The following is a 10,679-nucleotide window of genomic DNA, read 5'->3' as shown; positions in this document are numbered from 1 at the left end:
AGACAGACAGACAGACAGACAGACAGAGACAAAGAGAGACTTGGTTATTCATTCAAGCTTGAAGGTCCTAAACTCTGAGGCCGAGCCTGCTCAGCTAGCCTGGATAGCCAGGGGCAATTGGGATGAGTTCCTAAAGTGGGAAGGACACAGTATTCAGAAGTTTAGGAAAGATGCAGAAACACAGAGGCAGTAGAAAGAAACAAAAACACTCCTGATCAGAGGAAGGGGTCAGAAGGCTTCCTGGAGGAGGGGACCTGGAGCTTCTTAAAGAAGGGTGTTTAGTTCAGTGAGGTGGCTCACACCTGGCATCCCAGCACTCTGGCAGGCTGAGGCAGGAGGACTTCAAGTTTGAGCCCAGCCTAGGCAGCTAGGTGACTTAGTGAGATCCTGTCTCAAAGATAGATAGATAGATAGATAGATAGATAGATAGATAGATAGATAATGGATGGATGGATAGATGGATGGATAGATGGACAATGAATGGGTGAATAGGTGTATTAGATGGATAGATGGATAATGGACTGATGGATGGATAGATGATAGATGGATAATGGATGTATGGATAGAGGATTAGTTGGACAAATGGATAATAGATGGATGGATAGATGGATAATGGATGGCTAGATGGCTAGATGGATAATGGATTCATGGATGGATAGAAGGATAATGAATGGATGGATGGATGGATGGATGGATAGCTGGATAGATCAATAATGGATGGATAGATGGATAATGGATGGATAGATAGATGGCTAGATGGGTAATGGATACATGGATGGAAAGATGGATAATGGGTGGATGGATGGATAGCTGGGTAGCTGGATAATGGATGAATGTATAGATAGTTGTAGGCCTGCGAGACAGGGGAAAGGAGGGTTGGGGAAATGTGTAGGTCAAAGGCAGAGGAATAATGGATGATGGGTGGATGGATGGATGGATAATGGATGGATGGATAGATGAATTAGATGGATAGATGGGTAGTGGATGGATGGATGGATGGATAATGGATAGATAATGCCCCAGTAGTGGCAGATGAGGGCTTCAGAGACCTCTGGATCTAGCTTTCCCCATCAGCACCAGGAATCCAACTGCCTTATCCTCAGGCTTGGATTCCCTTCAGTTGTCTTGACTCCCTGGCGAGTTCTGTCCCTACCGGTGACATGGTGGCCCACACTTGCCATCCCCCTACACACTCTGGAGGCTGAGGCAGGAGAATCCCAAGTTCAAAGCCAGCCTGGGCAACTTAGAGAAAGAGAACCTGTCTCAAAATTTGAAAGATAAAGAGAGCTGGGGGTGTAGCTTAGTGTGAAGGCCCTGGGTTCAATCCCCAGTACTGGGGAAAAAGATTTGGTGTTCATATTGTTAGATGCAACTACAGAGACAGAGAAAGAATAGAGGGAAAACTGCGTGTAGTCTACCCTCTTCTCCCACCGTTCTGCTGAGAGCGCTAAGCGAAGGGAGGCCTGGGGCCACCTGCACCAAACCCTTCCACTCGACCTCAAGACCAGGAGTCCTGAACCAAGGGGGCCAGGTCCTCAGTTCCCTGCTCCTCAGCCCCTCCTCAAAGGTATCATGGCAACAGGCCCCGCCCTTCCCCTCCCCCGCAGAGAACCCGGCTTCTGTTAAAGAGTGCCCCTGCCGGGCAACTTTACTTCGAGACAGGGCTGAGAGGGCAAGTGGGGACAGTAGTGGTAGAGGGGGCGTGGAGACAGAGGCAGCTAGGAGCTGAGCGATGGGGCCAGGGCTCTGGGAAGTGGGCCAGAGAGGCGGGGAGACTAATGAGGTGCTAGGGTTTGAGAACAGCCACAAAGTATGAAGGGAGGGCGGACGTGGGGGAAGTGGAGGTCCTGGGGAAACTGAGGCAGAAGCCAGGAAGATGGAGAAAGGAGGAAGAGAAGGGAGGGAGAAGAGGGCCCAGGAGTCAAGTGAAAGATAGGAGAGCCGGCCAGAGAGGGCGGGAGGCCGAGGCCAGGAGCTGGAGAGAAACTGAGGAAGAGGGGTGGAGAGAGAGGGATGGGGAAGGGGCCTGGAGGAGACCATGGGAGATGCAGGAAGAAGTAGGGAGATGCGGAGGAAGGAACTGGGGTACCCAGGAAGTCCTCAAGGTTAGGGGGACCCGTGTCTCCACAGGGTGCCTGCCTTCTGTTGCCCCATCTCCCTCCTGGAGCATCAAAGAGGAAGGGAGAGGTGGATCTGGGAGGAGAAGCTGGGGTGGGTGGCCCAGACAGAGCCTTTCTTCCCGCCCCCCTGAGACATGCCTCACCCGCCTCTCTAGAATGCAGCCTGATGTGGAGCCCCTGGGCTCCCCCAGCCTGGGGAGCCCCAGCATGCACAGGGAGGCAGGTACTGAGAGGGGGTGGGGGTCTTGGCCTGGTGAGTCCCTGGTATTACAAAGTGAGACCCTTCCTTTACCCCTATATTCATCAGATTGCTGGACAATGGCCCCTTGGATCTCGAACTACATTTTCCATGAGCCTCTGCAGTGCCCTGGCCAATACTGTGAGCCCAGAACTACATTTCCCGTGAGCCTCTGGGTCCTTAGCAACTGTGAGGCCATTTTTCTCTTAGACACCTGCCTGTCTTTGTCTTACACTTTGAATTCAACATCCTTCCTTCCGTTCCTCTCTGATTTTCAGTTTCCAGATGATCCCACCATGATGATCCCACCATAATCCCTGAGCTGGGCCCCTGGTGCCACCTTGCCTGTCCTGGTCCAGCAGCCCACCTATGTGTGATTCCCTTTGCCTGCCCCTTCCTTCTTCCCTGTGCCCACAGCCCTGGCCTTTAGCACTGATCCTGGCTGTCCCCTCTCACAGGCCTCCCTCTGAGGCCCTGTGTGGCCTGTGCCTGTGCCACAGCTCTGTGTTTTCGCGTTGTGCTTTAGCCCAGCCCACTCCCACACTCAGCATTCTCAATGGGGACACAGGGGACTGCAGTTAACAGGCAATGAACTTGGTGTAAAAGGTAGAGTGTCTTTATCTCGCCCCGCCCCCAAGAGCCCAGAAGTGTGTAGGTGTAGGGCATAGGGGTTGGAGTCGGTTGAGCCAGTAGTTTGGTGATGCCATTAGGGCTCAGTTTCTTTCCCATCTCCTGGCTTTTTGGTTTGGGATCGGTCATCTCTGCATACCACCTTGCTTACCTCCTGATCACAAGATAGCTGCCACAGTTCCAGGCATCACCCTGAGAGGTCTTCACTGTCAGAGGCCCCAAGTCATGTCTCCTCACGTGTAATTGGCCGGCGCTCACCCAACCACCTCTACCTGGCAAGATGAGTGGGATTATAATTATTTTACTCAGGGGTCCTCAACTTTGTACATCAGTTGGAAGTTTCTTAAAAACATCTGCATTTTGTAAATGTTTGTTAGGTGCTTCTGATGCAAAAAGAGCTGGAAACGAGCTGGGCGTAGTGGTGCGGGCCTACGTGCACTCCAGAAAGGGCTCGGAGGGCTGCGTGAGCCAATGTTTCTTCATTTTGGGGTTGCTGTTTTCTTTGTGGTGTTTGGGAACTGACCGCATTTTGAGTTTGCCAGACTGGAAACTTTGGCGGAGGCCATGAGAAAGCTTGTGAGCTGCTAATGGTCAAGGAGGGAGCCTGTCCTCAGGCAGGGAGGGATGTGCAGCCGGCTCACAAATAATTCATACCACACGATGTCCGTAAGTGCTCTGCTGTCCGGGGCTGAAGGGAATTCCAGGAAGCTCCCTCCAGCCGGTGACCCAGTCGTGAGGCTCTGTCGTCTTGACCTTGTCTCACTCAGACCCCTCTGCGGAGCGCCCCTTCCTCCTGCCATGTCTCTCTCTCTGGCTGAGTGCTGCTTAATACTTAGGCCTCTCTATGGATAACACCGCCTCTGGGAAGCCTGCCCTGACTGCACCGTCCCTTCCATTACTGCTGGGAGTTCTCAGAGGGGAGGGCAGGGCTGTGGCACTGCTTTCTGTTCCTAGAATCCCTCAGGCTACACGGGAGGCCTCGGAGATGCTGCCAGAGATGGAGATTGTTTCATTTTGTAATTACTCAACAAGTACTAATTTTCAAATTAATACTTTTATTAATTCAGTTACACATAGGCCTTTAAATTAATATGTTTAAATCACTGCTGTATTGGTTTTTTTTTTTTGTTGTTGTTGTTTGTTTGTTTGTTTTTTTGGTGGAACAGGGGATTGAACTCAGGCTCTTGTGCTTGCCAGGCAAGCGCTTATTCTACTGAGCATCTCCCCGGCCTGCTGTTGCAAGTTAGAGACATTCCTTTTTCTTTCTTTCTTTTTGTCTCTTTCTTTCTTTCTTTCTTTCTTTCTTTCTTTCTTTCTTTCTTTCTTTCTTTCTTTCTTTCTTTCTTTCTTTCTTTCTTACCAGGGATTGAACTCAAGAACTTGCACTTGCCAGGCAAGCACTTATTCTACTGAGCTATCTCCCCGGCCCTTTCTTTTTCTTTTTTTAAAAAAATAATGTTCTTTATTTACGTATTTGGTACAGAGTCCTGCTATGCAGCTGAGACTCATAGTGATCCTCCTGTCTCAGCCTCCCCAGTGCTGGGATGACAGGCGTGCACCACCACACCCAGTCCTTTTTTAATTTTTAAATTCTGGGACAAGGTTTTGCTAAGCTTCTGACCTTCTCAGGCTGGGCTCAAACTTGTGATTCTCCTGCCTCAGCCTCTCAGAGTGTGGGGAATGCAAGCATGGGCCACCAGGCCCACAGCAGCAATTACTCCTAAATATCAGCTGATACTCTATATTTAAAGTCCCTACTTGAATCGGAAATGTGTTCACAATGTGCTCAAGAAAGGATGCAAACAGAGGCCCACACATTGCATTTAATTATGCCTCTTTTGTCTCATTCACCCAGTGCTCAGCACTCACCAACTCTATGCCCAGTACTTGTCAGAGCATGGGGCAAAAGCAGGGCCTCTGGCTGCTCGCTGCTTACTGGGCTACAGCAGTAGAACTCCGCGACTACCTGGAGCGCAGAGCATGTGCTGTGACCCCGAGAGCCTCGCTGGTGGACTCCCAGGGACACTCGACGTGCTGAATGAGGGAGAAGAGAGGCCCTTGTGGGACACGGCACGTGCCAAGGCCCCGTGGCAGGAGGGACACGGAGCGTTCAGGTCACAGAAAAGCAGCGTGAAGGACAACAGGACTGGGCAGGCTTAAGGTGTGGGCAGGTCTGAGCCGGCGTGGTCTTGTGGGCCACCAGGAGGATGCTGGATCTTCTACACCCACCACGAGGAGTCCTGGAACAGCCTTATGTTTCAACATACCACCCTGATGGGATGGCTGGGCAGGGAGAGGAGTTCAACGGCTGCTGTCCAGCAAGGCAGGTGGTGACAGGAAGCAGCCCTGCCCTCCACGCAGTTGTAGTGCTCGCCTACTTCTGTCCCCCAGGAGCACCACGTGGGCCTTGCTTTTCCCCCATGCTCTGGAAAGTACTGGGCATAGAGCTGGTGAATCCTGAGCCCTGATTGGATGAGATGGAGGCTGAGAATACATGCTCCCAATCTAGATGCATTTATTTTCATCCTGACTGTATTATTTGGGGCTGTGTGACCTTGGACAAGTCACTTAACCTCTCTGTGTTTTCATTTCATTATCTGGCTCAGTAGCCTTCCCTAAGAATGCAATGGAAAGTGCTTTTCAAGGTGCTTGGCACAAGGACAAGTACTGTGGGCACAAGCTGTTAGTATAATTGCTAAGTGAACAGATGTGAGAAGGCGGCTGGAGTATTTGGAGGAGAGGGGCGGTATAGCTAGAATACCTAGTACCTGGGATGATGGCAGGAGGAAGGAGGATGGGGGGCAGGGAGGTGACCCGGTGATGCCACAGGCTGGCCTGCGTTGACACCCTGGAGCTGCACGCCACTCAGAACACACAGAACAGTTGACATCCGACCGCAGTCACAGTGAGGGCAATGTTTCCACAAAGCCCCCGATGCACCGTGTGTATGTGAAAGCGTCTCGGGAAGACGCGTTCGCAGGGATGCATCACCGGAGTCGGGCTGGGTTGGGGGCTCGGGCTCGGGGAAGGGGCTCTGCTCTGAGGGTGGCAGGAGGACAGCACTGAGGGGCATCAAATGCAGCCTGGGCTGTGATTCATTAAACAGCCCCGAGGCAGGTGGGGCTCCCTCTGAGTCAGGCTTACGAAGTTCTGCACACTGCTCGGGGTGCTCAACCATCTTCCTGGTTTACAAGGTTTTTGCGTTTTCGTCAGTGCCGAGACATGAGGTGGCAGTGGTTTTGTCCTGGGGCACTGTGGTCACTGTGGGCGCCCTGGGTGGTATATGAAAGTCTTTGTGCTCTGTGAGGGAAGATCAGGCCTGGCTATCAAAGGCTACCTTTTTTCTCAGCCTCTGTAACAAAAAGACCTCCAAACATGGGCATGCAGAAGACAGAAGCATAGTTGTCTTGTGTAATGCGAAGCAGGGGGCCGGATTGTGGATATCTTGATTCTGGGGGCCTCTTCCCCTGTTGGTGCTCACACATGATGGGTTATTATTACATCCATGCTTAAGCCAAAGAAAGGGACAAAAAACCCTAAGACAAGCACTTTGTCTGTCTGTCTGTCTGTCTGTCTGTCTGTCTGTCTGTCTCTCTCAAATAAATATTTTGATGCATGCCTGTAATCCCAGCTCTTGGGAGGCTGTAAACAGGTGGATCACTATGAGTCCAATCTAATAGTGAGACCCTGAACACCCTGTAGACCCTTCTCTAAAATATAAATAAGGAATAGTTAATGCTATATATATATATATATATATATAGAGAGAGAGAGAGAGAGAGAGAGAGAGAGAGAGAGACAGGGTCTCATTAGGCAGTTCAGGCTGGCTTGAACTCACTTTGTAGTCCAGGCTGACTTTAGACTCACAGCAATCCTCCTGTCTCAGCCTCCAAAGTGCTGGAATTACAGGCATGCACCACAATGCCCCACAATAAGCACTTGTCTTTTAAGCAAATGATCCCGAAGTTTCAGCCCACACTTGCTCTGCTAATAATTCACTGGTGAGTGCGCAGTCATGTGGCCCTACCTAGCTGCAAGGAAGCCAGAGCAGCTGTGTGAGCTGCAAGGGAGGCCAGGCAGCTGTGGGCTGTATACAATGCTAGGACTGAAGGGGAAGGAGAAATAGGTCAGTGGGACCACTACAGTGGGTCCTATGGGACACACCAGTTAGCCAAGAAGGGACCACAGTTAAGAACTGACATCATCAGCCAAGTTCCAATGAAGACAGTGGATCTGAGAGTGCTGGAAAAAAATGTCAATTGGACCCAAATGTGGTTCCTGGAGACAGGAAATACTGCTGTGCAGGAGCCAGCCAAAGTGACTGGAAAAAGAAACAGAAAGAGCAAGTCCCTCTCTTTCTCCTGCCTCACAGCCTACCTCTGGTGCCTTTTTCAGGCAGAGTCTGACAGGAACCCAACTGTCCAAGCAGAAATGTGGTCAGTAGCATCTTGGTCTTAGCACCTCGGAGATAGTGAAGTAGGGAGTAGTCTGCACCTGGAGGACTACAGAGACTACAGAAGCATAGTTGTCTCATGAAATGTCTCAACAGCTGGCCTGTGAGCTCTGCTATGGTGGCATGGACAGTACTAGCTGATGGCCAGTCAAGTGGAGGCATACTTAGGACTGTTTGTTCTGCATCCCTAGCTGCCCTCCTGGTGGACATGGAGTTCCCAGAAGAAACTTCCACTCGGAGCCTGGACAGGCCCATCAAACCCTCGTGAGTGGCCCCTGGTTCCACGACTTCTGATTTCCACTCCCCCAAATGTGACAGCAGCAAGCCCTGATCATGGAGGTCCCTGCCTCTCTCTCTCTCCCAGGAAGCAATACCTGCAGCAGGTTGTTGCAGAATATGAGGCTCTGGACCGAGAGCTACCATGCATACGGAAGTTCTCCATGCCACCCGCAGCCCAGCCTCTCTGCCTTTGCATGGAGACTTCGGTGAGATTCCCCCTACCTTTGCTCCTTGGTTTCTGCACAACTTGTGGGCAGGGAGTGGAAAGGGTGCAGACTTGGGATTGAGGTGGCCAGGGTTTAAAGCCAGGCTATGTGGTTTACCAGCTGTGAGCCTGGCAGTAGGACAGTCTGCTGAAAATTGACTGTGAATTTGTCAAAGGATTGGTTATGCAATTTATGACTGTTTATCCCAGGGAAAGCTGAGAGGTACAGAAGGAGGCTGAGGGCAAAGGGAGTCCTGCTAATCTATCTGCTAGGAAGTTCTGCAATTTCCAATGTACCAAAAACTCTAAAAGTTTTGTTGTTTTGAACCCAGGGGCAGTCTACAACTGAGCTACATCTCTAGCTCTTTTTATTTAGAGACAGTCCAAGTTTCTCTGGTTGGACTCCGATTTGAGGTCCTCCTGCCTCATCCTCCCAGAGTTCTGGATTACAGGCTGGCCCCTACGCAAGCCAGACACCTAATTCTTCAATGGGAAGAGCTGATGTTAGCGGCACTTACTGTGAGCCAGATGCGTGTCTTTCAGGCACCCCAACCAGTCTCTGTGAATCGAGCCCAACAGAGGGGTTCTTGTTCCACCCAATTCTAGTAGGAGTCTCCAAGAACTTTTAGCACCTCCGCTGCGGGCTGCTAGAAGTTTCTGGTAGACTGGTGCAGTGGGCCACATGGCGAATCTTTCCACCAGCTGTTCACTGGCATTTGGAAGTCAGCTTGGTGCAAACTGAATTCCTGGAGAATGACCTTGAACGACAGTCGATGTTTTTCCATCTGAGAAACACCTGTCGCCGGGACCCCAGGACGAAGTGCCTCTCAAATGGCACCTGGGACTCTGGCAGCTACTGCGGGTGGCATCTAAGGGTCATCCGAGCCAGGGCATCAGGGACACAAGCTCTCTTCTCGATTTCCCAGGAGGATTTTACGCACCTGGAGGTTCTCGAGGCGCTAGAGGCTAAGTTACCTGGGGCCATGGAAAGCGGGCGCGTGAGCAGCATCCGCTTTGAGAACATGAACGTCATCTGTGGGACCGCAGGTCGCAGGGACCGGTGAGCTGGCGCGGAGGGCGGGGCTTGAGGAGTGGACCTGGTGACAAGTGTGAGCACCACAGCCAGGGGGCGTGGTCTAGAGCCAGTAGACGACATGAGTGGCGTCTGAGTGCTGGGGAAGGCGCCAGGTGAAGCATTATAGGGTGAGGGGATCTGGGGACGAATCGGGGTGAGTGGGAGGGGCCGAGGGAGCCCCTAGTAGCGACAAGGCGGGAGAACCGGCTCTGGGGGGCGGGCCTGGAGTGGGCGGGAGCCTGACCTAGGACCAAGGAGTGGACTTGCGCCAGGAAAGGCAGCGGTGGGTGAGGAGCAGAGGGGGCGGAACGCCTAGTAGGGCCCTGGTGTGCTAAGGAAGGCGGGGTCTGGAGAGGTTGCGCTCACGGGGCTGACACGGACATTTGGAAAGCCCCAAATGGGGATCCAGGCACGTGCCGATATCTGCGGGAGGGCATGGTTGGAGAGTCTGTTAGGGACAGAGCAGCCGGAGTTGGAAACCGGAAGGGTTACAATCCACAGCGGGGCTGAGGCCACCAGCACGTTTCCCCTCGCAGGTGGCTCATTATGGTCGCGGACTTCCAGACGCGTTCGCGCCTGCTGCGCTCCGGACTCAGCCCCCGCGGGCTCGCGCACCAGCTAGTTCGCCACGACGATCTACAGTTGGGCGACTACCGCCTGCACCTGCGGCGCTCGCTGGTCCGACGGCGCATGCTCGAGGCTCTGGGGGCGGAGCCAACCCAGGAAGACTGACGCGCTAGGGTGGGCGGGTCCCGGGTGCACTTGCGCACTACGCCCCTGATGCGCGGGCTCGCAGCGCCGGGCAGGGAGGGGGCGTCGCCTCCCAGGAAGGAGGCGGGGCGGCTCGAAGGGGTGGATACTGTGAGTTTAATTATAAAGAATGACCTGGTACAAAAGCCATCTCTCTGCAAAATCTTGGTGGGGAGTCCGGGGGAGGGTGGGGGGGTACGTACACACCCCCTTATGACCCCGCCTCCCTAATCCTACTCCAGTCCCTGCAAATGGTCGCCGGGAGGAACTGAGGCCATCGGAAGGGAAGACTTGGGCGCCAGATTGTGGACGCGTGCAGATTCCGGCCGGTCTCAGCGAGAACCAGACGTCCTCACCCACCCCCTCCTCGCCGCCCTCCCACCCCCCTTGGAAGACAATTCTCGGGCTTTTATTTCAGGTTTTTTTTTTTTTTTCTGGATTTGTGTGTGTGTGTGTGTGTGTTCTAGGGTTTTGTTTTGCTTTGTGTTTCGTTATTTCTTTTTGCTTAGTCTCTCCACCCCACGCCGCCCCCTCCAGTCCCTCCCCCCTCCCCTACTTCTCCTCCCCCCTCCCCACCCCCTACACCCTCCCCTACCCCGCGGCGCCCATCCAGAATGAACAAGCCCTTGATAGACAGGCGCCGCGCAGGCCCCCTGCGGACTGGGGGCATCCGACCAGGGGGAGGGGGCGGGCAGGGGCCCAGCGCGACCTCTGCTTTTCTCCTACCACCCCTCCCCCCTCCCACGACCCTCCCACAAGGTTCCCCGCAGATCCCTGACATGGTGAGGGGAGGGCTGCCCCTCCCCTCGTGGACGGAGCCCCCCCCCCGTGGGGGTAGGGGCAGCAGAGGGGGATGGGTTTGGGGGAAGGAGGGGAGCGCCCTTCTTTGGCAGCTGAACATGGCGGGAACCTGAGGGCAGTGCCCTCCC

General features: G+C 53.4%; 1 protein-coding gene across 2 annotated transcripts; it reads left to right on the top strand.

The window, feature by feature from the left end:
- Window positions 1-2,247: 2,247 nt before the first annotated feature.
- Window positions 2,248-10,090, top strand: CUNH19orf81 (chromosome unknown C19orf81 homolog). Of its 2 annotated transcripts, none has more exons than XR_002819171.1 (6): window positions 2,248-2,343; window positions 7,633-7,705; window positions 7,806-7,926; window positions 8,852-8,985; window positions 9,537-9,861; window positions 9,993-10,090. XR_002819171.1 is itself a non-coding variant. In XM_004646490.2 (6 exons), the coding sequence occupies exons 1-5, from the start codon at window positions 2,277-2,279 to the stop codon at window positions 9,730-9,732; spliced, it is 591 nt and encodes a 196-aa protein (XP_004646547.1). In that variant the 5' UTR covers window positions 2,248-2,276; the 3' UTR covers window positions 9,733-9,741; window positions 9,993-10,090. The 2 variants fall into 2 exon arrangements, 1 of the variants encoding a protein (XP_004646547.1); XM_004646490.2 differs by having other exon boundaries at window positions 9,537-9,741.
- The last annotated feature ends 589 nt before the right edge of the window (window positions 10,091-10,679 follow it).

Source organism: Octodon degus, unplaced genomic scaffold (assembly GCF_000260255.1).
Source record: "Octodon degus isolate 3935 unplaced genomic scaffold, OctDeg1.0 scaffold00268, whole genome shotgun sequence".
Lineage (NCBI taxonomy): Eukaryota > Metazoa > Chordata > Mammalia > Rodentia > Octodontidae > Octodon > Octodon degus.
Note: the sequence above shows the minus strand (reverse complement) of the source record. Positions and strands in the feature narration are given on the sequence as shown.

What these genes read in the sequence shown, in the direction of transcription:
- CUNH19orf81 (XM_004646490.2), top strand. Translation starts at nt 2,277, where the DNA reads ATGCAGCCTGATGTGGAGCCCCTGGGCTCCCCCAGCCTGGGGAGCCCC. An exon ending in CAGCATGCACAGGGAGGCAG is followed by an intron (nt 2,344 to 7,632) that starts GTACTGAGAGGG and finishes CTGCATCCCTAG; the next exon opens with CTGCCCTCCTGGTGGACATG. An exon ending in GCCTTTGCATGGAGACTTCG is followed by an intron (nt 7,927 to 8,851) that starts GTGAGATTCCCC and finishes TCGATTTCCCAG; the next exon opens with GAGGATTTTACGCACCTGGA.